The sequence below is a fragment of the Amblyomma mixtum genome, chromosome 6, assembly GCF_055824585.1.
Source record: "Amblyomma mixtum isolate Tamu chromosome 6, ASM5582458v1, whole genome shotgun sequence".
NCBI classification, from domain to species: domain Eukaryota; kingdom Metazoa; phylum Arthropoda; class Arachnida; order Ixodida; family Ixodidae; genus Amblyomma; species Amblyomma mixtum.
This window is the reverse complement of record NC_143017.1, coordinates 92,389,838-92,407,399: the sequence shown is the minus strand read 5'-3', so window position 1 is coordinate 92,407,399 and position 17,562 is coordinate 92,389,838. Positions and strand designations below refer to the sequence as shown.

The 17,562-nt window shown below is 53.6% G+C and overlaps 4 protein-coding genes across 4 annotated transcripts in view; all 4 read left to right on the top strand.

Moving 5' to 3' along the window:
- The window catches only part of LOC149339678 (LHFPL tetraspan subfamily member 2a protein), a 91,964-nt gene that overhangs the window by 55,811 nt on the left and 18,591 nt on the right, over window positions 1-17,562 (top strand). The gene's annotated exons all lie outside the window — the stretch shown is intronic.
- Window positions 11,724-14,574, top strand: LOC149339681 (uncharacterized). The gene is made up of 4 exons (XM_089550973.1): window positions 11,724-12,131; window positions 12,821-13,150; window positions 14,114-14,335; window positions 14,566-14,574. The coding sequence occupies exons 1-4, from the start codon at window positions 11,724-11,726 to the stop codon at window positions 14,572-14,574; spliced, it is 969 nt and encodes a 322-aa protein (XP_089407099.1).
- LOC149339680 (uncharacterized) lies at window positions 14,628-16,338 on the top strand. Its single transcript, XM_089550972.1, has 3 exons — window positions 14,628-14,881; window positions 15,577-15,973; window positions 16,277-16,338. Exons 1-3 carry the CDS (start codon window positions 14,744-14,746, stop codon window positions 16,336-16,338), a joined length of 597 nt encoding a protein of 198 aa, XP_089407098.1. The 5' UTR covers window positions 14,628-14,743.
- On the top strand, window positions 16,321-17,371 carry LOC149339679 (uncharacterized). Its single transcript, XM_089550971.1, has one exon. The coding sequence runs from the start codon at window positions 16,556-16,558 to the stop codon at window positions 17,369-17,371; it is 816 nt and encodes a 271-aa protein (XP_089407097.1). The 5' UTR covers window positions 16,321-16,555.

Sequence of the window (17,562 nt, the reverse complement as noted above, 5' to 3'; positions counted from 1 at the left end):
CATGTGGTAAAAATCTGTCCGTCTGGAGCCTTGGTTTGGCAACGTGGATATGGTTACAACTACACAGCGCAAAGACAAACACGGATAAGTAAGGAAACACCACAAAGCGCTGTGGTGTGTTTCAGCGCTTTGTGGTGTTTCCTTAGTTGTCCGTGTTTGTCTCTGCGCTGTGTAGTTGTAAGCATGGTTTACCAAAACACTGCCGGGCGGCCACAGGTTTCTACAATAGGTACCGACTTTCCCTTGCTTCCCCCTCCCCCCCCCCAAAAAAAAAAAAACGAGGGGGGGGGGGATCGTTAACCCCACCTCATGCAGACCAAACACGGTAGCCAAGGCGCTCTTTGCCCAAGCTGCCTTAGCACCATTCAGAATCAAATCGTCGTGAAGTTAACGTTTTTTGGCAGTGTTGTCTGCTCTAGGTATTTAATTGAATTCATTGTAAAGCTCGAGGCTACGCACAGGAGGGCTGTAGGAGACAGCGCATTAGTGTGTCAACACCTCGCCGCGATTACCAGCGCAGTTCGGCGGAAAGGGAGCGAAGGAAGGAATGCGGCGCCGAACGACTGAGACATCTGGCGGTCAAGGGCGCGACTAAGGCAACGGGTGGCTTCCACGAAGGGAGACGGGAAGGAGGCGGTCCCGCGATTCGGCTGCAGGGACACGCCATATGGGAGCTATCCCAAAGGAGCCGCGGTGCCGACTGGTAGGAACCGCTGATGAACGGCCGGACGAGGCGCCCTCTTGTCGGAGTGATGTCTGTGAAGCGTCGTGCGGCATGGTTAGCATGGTCGCGGGGGCCGGGAACAAAAGGGCTTAAGATGCTCCCGCAACGGGAGAAGGGACACCGCGAGACTTCGGGCGGCCGAGGGGTCTCGAAGATGTAAACAAGTCGTAAATTTAAGGATGTCACGGTCAACCGCGGGACGGAACGCCGGCAGCTTGGCGGCAGCTGATAGCCCGTGAGTTGCCAATACTTGGAAACGATGACCGAACGTGCTTGCAGAAACAGGCGAGGCCGTGGGAACGACTCGGCGCACTTCCATTTGTTTTTCGCTTGATTCCAGGAGGGGAGAGAGTTTGGTCAACACTGCAGAAGTTGAGGGCGGGGCATGTAATCCCGTGTACCAATCGAGTTGTGCTCTCTTCAGGGAATGTGGTTTGATTTTAGTAACACTGGATGCTTCTTTTTCAGTATATGTTTTAGGGAGAGGGTTACGGACGTTCGCAAAGCTAGAGAGCGAGCTACAAGTACGGGAGCCAATGGTGTAAAGAATTAGCCGTGATTGATTAGTGCTGTTTTGCCGGGATTGGTCAGTGCTGATTGCGGGCCACGCCTCGCAGTGTTTAAAACCCGGGCACTGTAGCCCGAAAGGTCGTTCTTGGCTAGGGTTCGAGCTGATACCAAATCTCGGCTAAGTATGGCGAGCTAGCCGGTTCCATGTTTTGTTTCAGGCCACCTTGCTGTAAATATTGTATGTATATAAACTTCAGTTAACCTCTTGTCGTTTGATCAAGTGTCGCTGTCTAAATTCTCTCAACACCGTCTCCGACACGAGGCCCACCTTCTCCGTGATTGCACCAGTCTCCGCAAGAAAAAACGAACCAGCCACATCGGCATACGAGATTTCTACTTTCATGTTTCACTCGGGGATCAAAATGATAAAACCTGCCCCGCTGCAGTAGTGCGTATGCTGCCATTTCCACCGGTGATGGCGATTTCGCGTGTGCCACCGAGCGTCTGGCCTGGATGCAGAGGGGCCATTCATGCGGGCTTCAAAATTCGGCCCCAGTCAAAGCTCTGCTTTCACCGTGTGGCATTTTTCTGCGCTCTTTATGCCTCTGTGCTGACGTCGATTTCATTTTTATTCTCTTTTGAAAAAAATATTGAATCGATAAGTTCAATGCTCCAGGAGGTAATTTGTCCTTTCTCCTTTGTCGGCGCGCAATTGCATCGTAAGCGACGAGTAAAGTTTCACAGGTTCTTCTTCTTCTTCTTTGCACCGGAGGTGCCCCGTCAGAGACGGTCTCGTGATGAGTTGAGACGCAGGGGAAAGGCGAATACTTGACGATTTATATACAGATATTTACATTGCATATACAAGTTTAGACATTCGAGACAAATTAAAACAGCAAAGGACAAACAACAAAAAGGTGGATCTGGCTAATACTAGGGGAGGCCCCTACTCGGCGTTGCCGAAGATGCGTAGCACCTGACCTTAGCGCAGAACCCCGCTTCCAGCTCCGGGGCCCGGTTTTAAAGCCCTAAAGGCCCGGCCCACATTTCGTGGCTTCCAATCATGTTGTGCTGTTAACATCATTGGTTCTTCAAGGGCATGGCCAGCCCTCCGGCTTCAACAAGGTAAAGCACTCTCTCCACCACAAAATAAATAAAAACAAACACAAATAGACATTCGTGCCAGCACGTGCGCGAATCGGTACCGCGGGGCGGGTGGACACCCGTACTTCCTGGCGCGTTCGCGAGCGGCCGCGTTCCGAGAAGGGGACGCTTCGCTTTGAGCGCTCCCAGCCGCGTTCCTATGACCCCCGCGAACGCTACCGATACCTTACACGCCCTTCCCAAGATTCTACAAAGGGCTCAAATGCCACTTTTAGAATTACAAACAAAAGGGATCGGTGTCTGACACGAAACTACCCTTCGGGTGACATAACATAAACAAAACGTACACATTCAAATGCGCGTTTCACTCCTGTAAAACCAGCGCATTCACCGAAGTCCAAGCTGTCGCGCTGCGACCAGTTGCACGAACAAAACCAAAAACAACAAAATGCACACGGGCACCAACACAACATCACGCAAAATGCACACTTAAATACACACAGTGGCATGCCTGCCGTGCGCCGTAACACAGCGTCCAAGTTGGTGCGTTGCACCCAGTTCGCCTGCATGCACGCCGTCGTCCTGCTCGCGAATGAGCACACAGACACAGACACTCGCGACTGGAGCGTTCACAGCACTCGCCCAATGCCCACGTGAGCCTCCTTAGTCGCACCGAGCGTCCCTGTGTACATTCGAGCCACCACGTGTTGTCAGTAACACAATTAACGCCTAAACGGTAACTCACTCATTAGGCTGGCGCCACAACGGGGCGCGAACTGAAAAGATGGTGCCCTCCAGGATCAAAAACGTCCCGGGTTTTGATGGGTCCAAACCCCTCACTACACGACGCACCTGAGGGCCCGCTCTCTCTGGCGCGCCGGTACGAACCGCGTGGTGCGTAAAGAGCATAGCCCCTGGCTCGTTCAAATATAGCAGTACAGTCAGTCTTGCTACACTTGATATGCCGACCTCTAGCACGGAACATACTGTTCCTCGCGTCGACTTTCAGCGTGAAAGCCACGCACCTGCCTCCTGCCACTCCACCTCGCCCGGGGCCATCTGCACCTTTACTGCACGAGCAAACTTTGAAACCGCCGCTCCGTGCTTGATCAGCACCCGCTGGCCCCGTGGCATAGTCTGACTCCGAGGCTCCATGAGCTCCCTGACAGTCACTTGACCCGGGCTTGCCTTGCGGCAAGTCGCCACTCATTTCCGGGTCCTCAACTGACCTGGTCGGGCACACACCGGGTGCGTTCAACAACTGCGCGGCGTTCTGCCCGGTCGGCCCAACAGGCCCACCTCCGCTCTTTGCCTCGGATGAAGGGCTCTTGCCACCAGAAACGCTACGGGGCACTTCATGCTCCATACCCGACACAGTGTGCGGTTGCGGCAACGCCAGATTTTCACTGGCTGTTACTAGCTCCGTGTCGGGGGTCTCCATCTTAGTAATCGAGCCTGCAGGAATTAGACTGCTGTCCTGCATGGTTTCGGACAATTTGGTCTCGATTGGCCCTAGATAATCAGAATTTGGCTGCTCTTTTTCCTTGCTAGCCGCTCGCGGTGGCGGAAACGCTGTGATATTTCCGCGTCCTTCAGGAATCCTGTTTTCACTTCCTGAACCTTTCGCGGCGTTTCCTAACAAAGATGCGTTCCCGCATACCAGCTGATTGCTTTCAGCGTCCTCACTGCTGTTTCCCTGACCTGTGCATGACAAGCATATTCCTTCGTCTTCCAGCACAGGCGGCCTCACCTCTCGGGAATCGGAGCAGTTCTCCCTGGCGGATTGACTGGCTCTTCTACTCTCCTTGATCTGAGAGATCTTGAGCTCTACCTGCTGGCGTCTTGCTTCTATAACCTTCAAGACATACTTAACATCCTGAAGTTCTTCCTCGCGAAGCAGCGCCTTTCCGCCATTTACTTTCGCAAGTTGAGCCTGAAGGTCCGCTAAGCGCGCCTTCGCTAACTCAACCTGGTACCTCACATCGAGTGAGGGTCGGCTTGGATAACTCTCCATACCGCCTTCTGTACTCCTCAACTGTCCTACCGGCTCTAACACAGGGACGTGAACAATGCGACCAAGGAAACTCACGGTTTCGATGCGTCGATCCGCATTGCCCTCTCCTTGGCGTCGGAGTCCACCGCCACTTTCCCCGGACGCTGCGATGAACTGTCGCACGTCGCTGGTCCGCCGCCGGTGACCGTTGAGTTCCCGACGCGCTGCTTCCTTGACCGGACGCAGTCCCGCGTCGCTGGACTACAGCCGTGGTCCTTGCGTCCTTGCCGCCGTGTCTCCGCAGGTCCGTTCACGAACGCTGACCTGTCGCCTTGTCGTCGCCTTTCTCCCTGCGTTCAATCTTCTTCCTGCGCCGTCTTCCGATGGCCGCAGGATACTGTCGGCTGCGCCAGTAAAGATCAGGTTCTTCTACTCTCCTTGCACCAGCGGTGCCCCGCCAGAGACGGGTTGGTTTCAACTCGAAGACTGAAGCTCTTCGCACCAGTGGTGCACCGTCAGAGACGGTCCCTCGATGAGTACAGACGCATGGATGAAAAAGGCAATGACTGGAGATTTATATACAAATATACACAGAATATACAAGTTCAGGCACAACGGCAAAAGGACAAACAACAAAAAGGTGGATCTGGCTAATACTAGGGGAGGCCCCTATACTCGGCGTAGCCGACGATGCAGAGCATCGAACCTTAGCGCAGAACCCCGCTTCCAGCTCCGGGGCCCGGTTTTAAAGCCCTAAAGGCCCGGCCCACATTTCGTGGCTTCCAATCATGTTGTGCTGTTAACATCATTGGTTCTTCAAGGGCATGGCCAGCCCTCCGGCTTCAACAAGGTAAAGCACTCTCTCCACCACAAAATAAATAAAAACAAACACAAATAGACATTCGTGCCAGCACGTGCGCGAATCGGTACCGCGGGGCGGGTGGACACCCGTACTTCCTGGCGCGTTCGCGAGCGGCCGCGTTCCGAGAAGGGGACGCTTCGCTTTGAGCGCTCCCAGCCGCGTTCCTATGACCCCCGCGAACGCTACCGATACCTTACACGACGTATGGTTGGCAGTTAGATTTCTTTTAATTTGGCGCACATATCTTATAGAGAAACAGTGCGTCTTGGTTGACTCTGTATTTATGGCGCGAACAGCTTACGCGGCACAGGGAAATTGGAGAGTCTTGGTTTAAAGCAGTGCGCAGTGTGCTTCCACGATCCGTCGCTGCTGGCATGTGCGGGCGCGCGATTTCAATGCGCAGGCGCAGTTGGCTACTCGCATAAACGTATTGCGACATAGCGTGTTGCCGCCTATGGTAAAACTCTGCATGGAAAAACAGTATCAGGCGTCATAGTCCAACATATCTTTAGTTATGTAGCCTGAAGCATGTGTTTCGCACGCTCACCGTACTCGGTGTGTTTTTCACTTAGCCGCAGTTATGAGGCTTCTACCGAAGTCGATGATTGACGTCTCTATCGGCGCTCTTTACAGTTGTCACGCCATTAGCTGAATGAGTGAGGTCATAATTATTTACAAAATCCAGTCCCTTACCTCAGCTGCAGCCAAGCCGTTGACATCAAAGCATAGGCTGCTTTCTGCCCTATCCCTTCGTATACCTTCTCTTCTAAACCACTGTTCTATACCCCATCCTCCGCAGCGCTCACCATGAGACAAGGTGGACCAGCAAACGTGTTTTCACTCGTACTTTTTGAGGTTTCATGTTCCCACATTGCGCGAGTGCAATGTTTTTTGTTTTTTTTTTTGCATGCATGCGTCATATCCTGTGCGGTCTGGGTTCGCTGAAATAGGATAAGCTTGAAGGGAGTCCCACGCTGTGTTGTGCAAGGTTTGGTAAATGTTCCTTGAAGATTTAAGCTCGCATCTTAACGCGATAGCTTTGAAGGCCCCGTTTCGAATTGTGAGCGAAAAATCACGTGCATGACTTTGGCAGGTGGTGCCCAGAGAACAACCTAGAAGGCAGGTGGGCCATATAGGTCACGTGACCTTGCAGAGTCATCACAACCTGCCCACCGGATAGTGAGCAATCTGCCCACCGTGGCAGGTGACAGTTAATGACTGGTCGCTCGGGAAGAGCAACCTGGGCCGCGCAAGGCCCACCACTGGGAACACCTGTCATTGCAGGGTAGTGGCGCATCGCTTAACCACTGTACCACTGCGCCAGGAGGGAAATGAGGACTCCCAGGGATCTGTGAATGTAAAGCAGAGAATGACCTTTTACAGATATGGGAATTAACCCAATACGCTATCGCGTCATACCCTTTTATGGCGGAGCTAAAGTGTCCCCTCCAATTTTTCGGCACGAAGCTGCGACATAGCTATATCAATTCCCGGGAAAACTAGCGGGCACCCCCATATATATATATATGGTTTTGTTTATTGGGGTGTAACGTCCCAAAGCAACTCAGGCCATGAGGGACGCCGTAGTGAAGGGCTCCGGAAATTTCGACCACCTGGGGTTCTTTCACGTGCACTGACATCGCACAGCACATGGGCCTCTAGAATTTCGCCTTCATCGAAATTCGGCCGCCGCAGCGGTTGTTTTTTCTTCTGCTTTTCTAATCAATTAGCTTTATGCGATAACATATTCAGTAATATTCTAAATTTATCAACACCACAAAATAAATAAATAAATTAAAAATCCCCTGTGCCGTTTGGTTTCTCTGGTTGTTGGCTTCTTTCATATATATATATATATATATATATATATATATATATATATATATATATATATTACGCGTCCGAATTACGCGTCCGGCACCGGACGCGTAATTCGGAGGTCGTGGGTTCGGATCCCACCGGCGGCAGTGGTTGTTTTTTCTTCTGCTTTTCTAATCAATTGGCTTTAAGCGATGACATGTTCAGTAATATTCTAAATTGATCAACACCACAAAATAAATAAATAAATTAAAAAAAAATCCCCTGTGCCCCTTGGTTTCTGCGGCTTCTTTCATATTTATAACGAGACCCTCATTCCCCTTCCCTTATATATATATATATATATATATATATGAAAGAAGCTAACAACCACAGAAACCAAGGGGCACAGGGGATTTTTAATTTATTTATTTATGCCGGACGCGTAATTCGGAGGTCGTGGGTTCGGATCCCACCGGCGACAGTGGTTGTTTTTTCTTCTGCTTTTCTAATCAATTGGCTTTAAGCGATGACATGTTCAGTAATATTCTAAATTGATCAACACCACAAAATAAATAAATTAATTAAAAAAAATCCCCTGTGCCCCTTGGTTTCTGTGGCTGTTGGCTTCTTTCATATATATATATATATATATATATAATCCGGTGTGTCTCGGGTGCCTCGCAAACATTTTTATACACGCCTCTCATGCCCCTGCGCTTTTGTTTTCAACGCGGCTGGCTCCGCGCGATGCTCGCTTTATTTTTGTTTGTCTCCGAGCTCGTGTAGTATACGTCCGTCTTTTACGGCTGCCTCCGCTGTCGCCTCGGTGCGCTTGGAAAGGAGAAATCCGCCGTTCATTTTTTCCCGCTCCGGCCGCGGACACACGCACACACACATATATATAAAACCGTCCCCGCCCCATTCCGTATCGCGTTTTCGCCCTAATTGATCGTAAATCCGGGCAGCCAATAAAAACCGCGTTGAAGGGAAGAGAGGGAAGAGGTGGAGGAGGGCATGGGGATCGGGGGCTTTGGACGATGGAGTAACTGGATGGTGGGGAGGGTTTCCCGCGCCGACCATATACGGTGGGGAGCAAATACAAAGCGAGAAACATCGAGATCGTGAGGGGAAAACGACTGCTCGCCCTCGCCTCTCTAGCGGGAACGGTTCAAAGCTAGGAATAAGAAGAGCTACAGCCAGAGCAGGATTGGAAATAGAAAGAGGGTGGGCGGAGGAAATATTGTCGCATCATCGTCCTTTTCCAGGCTTTCCGTCTTGCTTCCTCTTTACGTTCTATCTGACGCCATATATATATTTTTTTTCGCGGTGGGTGCTTTCAATCGGTTCGTTTCTCTATAGCTGTGGGGACGTTAGTGCGTTCGCGTGTGTTGAAACGCAAGAAATAAAAGAGGGAACTCGTAGTGAGGCATTGAGCTGTCGGGAAGGGTCGAGAGATGTGCGAAGAAAAGAATAATTGAGCGGACCCGTGGCGCCCGAACGAGCGTCCGAACTGCGGAAAGGCGCTGAGAGGGAGCGCGAGAGAGAGAGAGATTACGATCGTTCTCGGAGGACGGGCGCCGTTATAAGCAGCACGCGATAAGAAAAAAAAAAATTAAACAACCGTATATAAAGCGAGCGATAAGCCAGTGGTGGCCGTGCTCTTGATGAGGCGTATATGTGTGTGTATCCAATGAAACCGAAACGGGGCAGTTAATGGTTCCGGGCACGACGCGTAGTCGCGTGCGTCGAGCCCACCACCTAAGGCACGATAGGCAACGAGGAACCGAACGAGAGATGAAACGACCGCGAAATAATAAAAATATGCAGGTGCAGTTTTGCCGTGTCTTTATACACACATCGAATCGCGTGGAATGTGGTGCCACACACACACGCTTATACTAACTTGGCGGACTTTGCGGGAGCTACGCATTCGAATGGCCCCAGATTTTCCTTCCCTTTGCGTACCCCTTTTTCGCGCAACCTGTCGCTTCGACCGTTATAGCACACGAAATCGCCTGCGCCGTTTTTATGCGGCCGTATATACACGCTATACCGGCTCTTTTATCGGTGGGCATTCGAAACGACCGTGTACTGGCGCATATTTCGCTCTTTCCGCAGTCACTACTCCGATGAGCCGTTCTTTCCGTCCGTCGCTGGCGCGAACGGCATCCGAAGATAGCGTCGAAACTCCACGCCTCATTTGCCTCCTGGGAGTGGCGCTGTCGCTGCGATCGTGCACGCTTCTTTCCATTTTTTTCCCCCCGATATTGCGTCGTTCCGTTCGAAGAAGCTCCTATACGGCCGCGGAGGAGCCGGCGCATATGCGCGAAGTATAGCGACGACGATACGCCGCGTACAAATAGCCGGAGCGAATCATTTCCCCATCTGCGTGCTGCCGACAACGACGACGACGTGCGATGGAAATAGATAGTCGATGCGGGCCGCATATATTCTTTCTCTCTTACGGCCGTTTCACGCCTTCCCGCCTTCCCTCCGCATCTCTTCCCTCTCCTCCGACCTGTCGTCGCGACTCGTATGGGATACGCATTCGCCCTGGATGCTGCGCTTATGCTTTCGGTTACTTTTTATCCCCTCATATTACTCACTTTGCATTCCTTTACAACTTCTTTTTTCTCTTCTCGGGCGACTCGAAATGCGCGCGTCGTTCGAAAGCGATTTAATGTCGCCGCCGTGTCTGGCGAGGCTTTCTCGCCTGCTTCCTCGCATATAGCACCAAGAGGGGGCGCGCTTCCGTTCTCTGCGCGCTGCGCCGCGGCGCCCCTTCGACGCGCCATTCTAATTGCAGTCCCTAAAGGAAAGGATAGGGAGGAATAAAAAAAAAAGAAAGTGATCATTTCTGTCTTTGAAAGCTCTCGCGTCCTCCTAATGCGCCGCCGCGCCTACCGTTGAGCGAGGAGCCATCGCCGCGGGGTTCATCTGTGGAATGCTCGCGCATTTGCGCTTCCTTTCCCTCTCTCTCTCTCTTCCCTTATTTTCCCTTTTCGTTTCTTCCTTGGTTCCGAGTTGCGACGGTAATGCGCGCAGAACACGTGCTGCACTAACGTTGTCGGTTTTAGAAGGTTAAGGAAGGAAAACGGGGAGAGGAGGGTGGGAGACGGAGAAAAGGAATCGTTGCTGCTTGCGTGGACAGGCGTTGCACAAGCGCTTCGAGCGTCGTAAAGGAATACGACCACCGCTTCTTCGCCGCATTAGAATTGCGTTGTCGCGCCTTCAAGAAAGGATAGAGAGAACAGTAAGGAATGGGACGAAAGAGAACTGCAAATGAAGCAACGCAGAAAGAAAAAAAAGGAAAAAGAAGAAGAGCGTGGTTCTTAAGTTGGCGCTCAGATTTTTTTTTTTTTTTCGTTTCGTGGTAACGATCGGCGGTGAATTTCGTTCTAGATGAGTGGATTAGTCTGGCTAGTAACTTGGCTCCCAGCCTGTGTTAACGCGTAAAACTTCCAGTTGAAAAGCGAGATTGTTTGTATTTTCTTTGAAGAATAAATGCACCTCCCACCCGCTTTATCTCCCTCTCTCTCCCCCCGAAGTGGACGACGTGCTCTGATGAGTAATTCAAGTTTGTGTTCCCCTCAGTTTGTGCGGAGCGCAATCCTTTGTTGTAATGGGCTGTGCGGGCTACATTCCATTCGAGTTGTTCTTGAACAGTCCTGGTTCCACAGTCGGCCTAATGTGCGTGGATGCTGCACGTTTTTGCTGGCTACTTATCAATTTACTAATTAAGTGTAATAGCATGGAAACAAATGTGGAACTGTAGATATATAAAACTAGCCCTCTGTCACCGTGGCAGTCGAGCGATTAAAGAGATTTCTTGAATGGCCAGGTTATAGGAAAATAATATATTGCCATGAAAGCAGCGCATTTATGGAGGAATGATTAAAACTTTCTTCCTGACCAGCCGGAACGGCGCTGCTGAGTGGCCTCGGCCATGGTAGCTGCGTGACGCCTGAAAGAATCTAACCAGTAGCCATCTCTGAACAGAATTACGCAGGAGCGTGCAACGGAGGAGTACACACGTATGGAAAAGTCACTGGAAAGGACTCGCCAACTTTTACTCGCGGTTGTTGGTTCTATTCTGCGTGTAGACGTGGATTATTTGGCTCAGGCGTTAATGATGAGAGAAGCGGTAGCGATTGAGCGAGTTTATGTGATCTTCTCAGAAGGTGTTTCAGAGCCCCTCTCTGTACTCTGTACACTGGCTGTAGAAATTATTTAAGAGGTGCTCCTAATGGTGTCAGTAAGGTAGGCGCAGTTCGTGTCGGCTCGAGAGGAGAGCGGCCTCTTTCGTCAAGGGGGACTGGAGCGGCAGTCGCCATCGCTTCTTCATTTTAGGAGGGGGTATGGAAAAGGGGAAAATTCTGATTGTGGTTTTTGTTTCTTTGGAGTCCTCTGCCCTGTGTGTTCAGCGCTGTCGACGGCTTGCCACGTTCTATTCAGCACGGCCTACCCAGCAATGTGGGCATATGCCATATTGAACGCTTGGTAGACACCAACTGCAAGAAAGATGAAAACCTCGTTCACACGAGGAGAAGAAGAGGAGAACAAGGAAGGAGGTGGTTCTGCTCCCGCGAGCGTCGCGTGCTGTCCCCCGTTCTTGTACGGACAAGGCTTGTGACAAGCAGCTCGACATGCTCGCTCAGGCCCGAGAATCTCGATCCAGCGCGGCTAGGGCCGAAAGGAGACGCGAGGCGACGCTCTCTCGCGAAGCGCCCATGTCCCACGGCGCCGAAGTTAGCAGCACGAAGGTGGTGGTTCGCAAGGTGGCGGTCGAGCCTCCCGGAACCGAGGTCGCGGTCGTGCCGGCAGCGCAGCCAGCGCCCGCGGCGGCGGCCGAGGAGGCCCGAGGCGCGCCGTCCACCGGCCTGCTGCTGGTGTCGGGATCTCATCGCTGGGAGGGGCTCCGCTACCTCGTCTACTGGGGCCTCGTGTCGGGCGTGCTGGTGCTCGTCCTCGGCCTGGTGGGCTTCATCAGCCTGCCGGCCGTCCACTGGGCGCCCTGGGAGTGGAGCTTCGGCGGCGGCGGCGCCGCGGGCTCCGACGGCGGACGCGGCGGCGGACCCGTCGCGCACATGGCCCGCAAGGTGGCTCCGCGAAGGCTCAGGCTGCAGGAGGCGCCAAGGGTACGACGTGGCTGTCATGGGCTATAGCGTCCACTCGCTTATCTGGAGATCGACCTCGCTATAGACAAGACCTGAAGGCCGAGCTGGGATTATTTGGCTTAAACACAGAACGAGGAATAACAGGCGGGCTACGGCAATCTTCCTTTTATTTCTATAGTGTTATAACCCTGTTCTCCGTCTATGGTCAACCGTCTTTTTGTATGCATGCAACCAGTCACTCAGCTTGGCTTCAGGCTGCCTTGACAGATTTTCCTGTTGAGGGTCGCATCTAGTGGTTGCGTGGAATTGAATGCAAGGAGGGCGGAGAGCGGTACTGTTTAATTGCTCGCAAGTCATTTAGCACTAAGGCATTCAAATTGTGTCGCCTATATATGACCTTGCTGCCAGCCGCTTGTCGGGGCACAGTTTCGGCGTTCTCGTCTTGCGCCAAGTCGCCATAGAAGTGCGATATCTCCGATAATATTATTAGACATTACTGAATACCGTGATGCGATTCATGTTCGAGATTCAGGCTCGCCGTATAGGTAACCGCGGCTTTGAGGCAAAGTGTTAACACCGTTATTTCTACTTGTACGATTGTATACAGACCAAAATAACGAGTGTTAACTGATTGCGTCTGACGCGTAAGCGATCGTTCGGGCCTCTCACGAGACCCTGACTCCAAGCTGCTGCACCGTCCTGCGCGCCAGGGCCCTGCCGGTGCGGAGGGCGGCTCGGCGGCGTGCTCGACGCCCGCGTGCGCCGAGCAGGCGTCGCGCGTCCAGGCCGAGCTGGAGTACTCGGTGGACCCGTGCGTGGACTTCTACCACTTCGTGTGCTCGCGCTGGATCCAGCGGCACGCGCGCGGCTCCGTCGACCTGCTCCAGATGGAGACGTACTCGGGCCGCGTGGCCGACCTGCTCGAGAGGCCCTCGGAGCATGTGCCCGAGATGCAGCGCTTCTTCGCAAACTGCCTGCGGCCGCAGGAGAACCTCTTCTCCGAGATCCGAGCCACCTTCTTCTACCTGCTCGGCTTCCAGGTAGAACCGGCGTCTTCGCCGGTCTCACCTCGACCAAAGGCTTTGGCTAATCTCTTCGTGGCATAGCTTCGGTGGCGCTGGCTTCACTATTGAATTCTTTTGAAATGTCAGTAAGGGGAGCTGTGGGGTATACGAAGCCGATTTCAAGGCATTAGCGTTAGTGTCCCGTTCAGCGGAGAACACGGCATCGTATTTGGCATGTCGAGAAAATGCGGATTGGCCGAGAGGGCCATAACGTCACACGCGCAGCTGCGGAATTGGAAAGAGGTTAAAGAATTGAACAAATTGTGATTATGAGGTCGCAGTTAGCAGCTGCAGAAATGAAAAGAGAATAAGGAATTGAACAAATTGTGATTATGAGGTCGCAGTTAGCAGCTGCAGAAATGAAAAGAGAATAAGGAATTGAACAAATTGTGATTATGAGGTCGCAGTTAGCAGCTGCAGAAATGAAAAGAGAATAAGGAATTGAACAAATTGTGATTATGAGGTCGCAGTTAGAATGTAAATTAACACTGGAGAGAAAATTGAGATAATTGGATGGGAATCGAACCTGTGACACTTGAGTCACGAGCCAGACGCGCGCTACCCCTAGGACGTCGAGGCACGTTCGTTTGAGTTTGTTAAAGGGTGACATTGTGTGTGTTTTCCGATAGTGCCCGCGGTTGCGAAGTGATGTGCAAAGAGGACCTAGGCCGCTGAAAAGAACCATTTACGCTATCACGTGATACCCTTAAGGCGGAGCTTGAGTGTCCCCCCAATTTTCGACCAATGCACACAGTGCGGCATGCACAGAGCCTTGTTTCCACTACGCAAGTCGCTCATTCGGATGCACTGCATGGAACTTGCTGCGGAGCAAACGTGGGCCGTTAAATATTCTGTTCGTGCTGATGTAGACTGCCTAGCACACTTGTATAGATCGCGAAACCGAGGGTGTGCCTATACGCCCGCGCTGTGTGCGCATAGGACTGGCCGTACCTGAGCTCCGCGACGGCGTTCCTGTCTCCGGACGACGTGTCCTCCAAGATCGGCGCCGTGTTCCGTGAGCTGGGCGTCGAGTCCCTGTTCCGCTTCACCGTGGCGCCGGACCCGGAGAAGCCGCGGCTGCGCTACTGGGCGCTAGACGAGCCCCAGCTGCTGTCGGCTGGCGCGGACGGCGGCGCCGCCTGGATGGACGGGGCCTTTAAGGCAAGCCGCGGCGTTCTTCACCTCAAGCGGCGAGGCGTTCGCTGTACGAGCAACAGGGGGATAGTGGTCTTAATCATGATTAAGTTGACTCTAGGTTTGCCAGAGAAATATAACTTACGGCTCAGCTACACGACTATATCCACTCATAAAAGTGAGGAAGTAGTAACGCCACTTACGAATGCTAATGCAATGAGCGTAAGCGTCTTTGAAGAGAGGCTCTCCACGGGCAGAGCAGTTGATCAGAAGACGGAGCAGGTCGTGAGAGGTAGTATCGCAGATGATCTACCCCGTGCACGACAAACACGTGGACGTATCTTCCGTTGCTCGCACGCGAAGGCTCTGCTGGACTTCTACGGCAAGTTCTCGGACACGAACGTGTCGCGGCTGGAGCAAGAGCTGGCCAGCCTGATGGAGCGCCCCGAGCTGGACCCGCTGGCGCTGACACGCTGCAAGACCATGGCCCTGCTGGACCTGCCGGCCATCGACTACCTGCGCTGGGCACCCATGCTACGCAGCGCCTTCGGCACCGACGACATCTTCCCGCAGGTCTCTAACTCATAGAACGCCGAGTTGGTTACGACCGCACCTACTTTAATCTGCTACGGAGCACATGCATTGTTTGGTGAACGGGAACTCTCGCATCGACTTTACTGACGGTAACGTTAAGACTTCATCGGATGCCTCTAAGCTAAGCTCTTCTTCCTTCGTACCTCGTCGTACGGAGTTCGCTCGTTCAAATTTTACGCCTGACGCCGGTACAATCTTTCTCCCGCACTAAGCTCCTTACAACTTGTGTTCGAATCCTTAACGACAGGGACACGTTCCCGCATGCGATAAGGCTCTCGGCGCGACTTTAGCCCGCTTTTACCTCGAGCTCACGTCGCGCTCGAGTCGTAAAAATTTACGACTAGGGGCGGCGTATTCCCGAACAAACACTTGCAGTGCGCCGTTCGTCGTAACGGGAAGTAGAACGTATACCTTGAGACAAGTAAGCTCACTAAATGAAAGTTTACATTAACACGGAAGCGGGCTGAATACTTTGGCTCGCGCTGTTTTGCCTTGCGTGCTTTTTCATAAAAGCAGCTTTCTGGGGCTTTGTTCCTCGTGGTCCTCGAAATCTCCGCGAGCGAATTCCCAGAGGGGTCGTTCGTTGTGGCTTTGTTCCCTATGGGCTTAAAGCTGAGGCGGCATTTATTTTCTAGCGCGTTTCGTTTACGAGTTGGTTCGGCGGGCGTCCCCAGGACCTGATCAAACTCGCGTGCCCGGGCTACGTGCTGGGCCTGTTCAACCGCGGCTCGCTGCCGCGCGTCACCGACCTGCTCAACTACGTGCTGTTCCGCATCGTGGCTGTGCTGAGTCCGTTCATGGCGAACGCGACGCTGCGCGACGCCGTGTCTCGCGCGTACGCCGGCCCCGGCTCGGCCTCGGGCCCGCCGCTGACGCCCCGACAGCTGTGCGTGCGGCTGCTGGACCGGTTCGAGCCCGCGGTGCCCATGTACCTGGCGGCCAACATGTCGCTCGCCCTGCTGGGAGCCGAGGGCGACGTCCAGGACTTGCTGGAAGGGCACCTGCAGGCACGCGCTTCGCTTTATACTCCTCTGTACTGGGTGATTGATGGGAATGCAGCAGACCCGGGGCGTATTACCCTAAGCGCTTCTTTAGGGCAGTTGTCTTGGCTGGTTCCTCGGATGCTCATTATCTTGTACAAAAGTTTCTATTTTTTTTTTTCTGAGCGAGAAAGAGCTCTTGTACTCCCACTTCCGAGGCAACCTTTAACTTAAATGTAAAACCGTTGTGACTGCACTTTTTATTGTGGCTGTGTGACGCTATTGCTCTTGGTCGCCTTGGATGTCTTCCGGATACTCTAGGGCTCCAAACGGAGATATATGATGGCCTACACATCCCCGTGGAGGCAAGCATAAAAGCTCTGTGGCCTTAAAGGCTCCCGGGAGGGAATGTCCCTTGTGGAGGAGGGAACGTTCTCGTGCATTCTCATGAATTAATACCGTGCACTGCTGTGCACACCTATCATGGAGGTCTATGGCGGTGTGACCAATTCAGAGGCAGTCGGCATCGACGACTGCGGAAGTGCTATACTTTGGACCGCGTCACATCAGCGAAGCGCTGTTCCCCGCTCAGGTGGTCTTCGAGAAGTACGTCGACGAGTTCTTCAAGTCGACGGGCGAGTTCCGGACGTCGGCGCTGCAGGCTCTGCGCGACATGGCGTGGGACCTGGTGCGGCCGTCGGCCATCGAAGACGACTCCTTCCGGCGCCAGTACCTGGACGGCCTCTACACCAACATGCCCATGTCGCCGCTCGCCTACTTCTACTACTTCTGGCTCAAGAAGTCCGTCTCGCGCCAGCGCCGGGGCTTCGGCTCCGCCTCGACGTCGCCGGGCGACCAGCTCTGGACCGGCTGGTCCGGCGGCTTCCTGTCGGCGTTTCCGCGCCTCGCGCCGCCCTTCCGTCGGCTCGAGATCCCGCTGCCGGTCTTCAATATGGCGCTCGGCGACGACCCCTCGGTGCGGCATCTGCAGATCCCGCGCGTGGCGCCGCGCGTCTACGGCGCCCTCCTCCGTTTCCTCTACCACAGCGCGCTCAACGCCAACAGCAACCTGACCGAGGCGACGGAGGACGCGGCGGCCATGTTCCAGCGGGTCCGCGCCTGCGTCGAAGAGCAGTACGCGCCGCTGAGGTCCGCGCCAACGACGGCGTCCTCGGAGGGAGGCGGTTCCTCGACGTCGGTGCAGGACATGCTGGACGTCCTGGCCGTGGTGCCGGCGTTCGAGGCGTACCGCGCGTACCTGACCGCGGACTTTCGGCTGATGACGGCGGCCGACCTGAACAGCCGCCAACTGTTCTTCGTCTACTACGCGGCGTCGCATTGCGCCGACGAGGCGGTGGCGCCGCCACGTGGTAGCAGCCCAGCCAGGTTGCGCGTCAACGGGCCTCTGCGCAACATGCCCGAGTTCGCGGACGCCTTCAAGTGTCCCGTGGGCTCGTTCATGAACCCGACCAAGGTGTGCGCCTTGTGAGCCCGGGGCGCTGTTGTGCGCGACTGTGTGTGTGTGTCCGCGCGCACACACACGCTCGTTATTTTTTTTTTATTTTCGCCCGATTTTCGTCTTGCGTGCACACGTTCAGACTGGAACACGTTGTTTACTACGTGTTATCTGAACAAGTCTACGTGAAAATTGGTGCCGCGAGACGTCATGTGCTAGAAGAC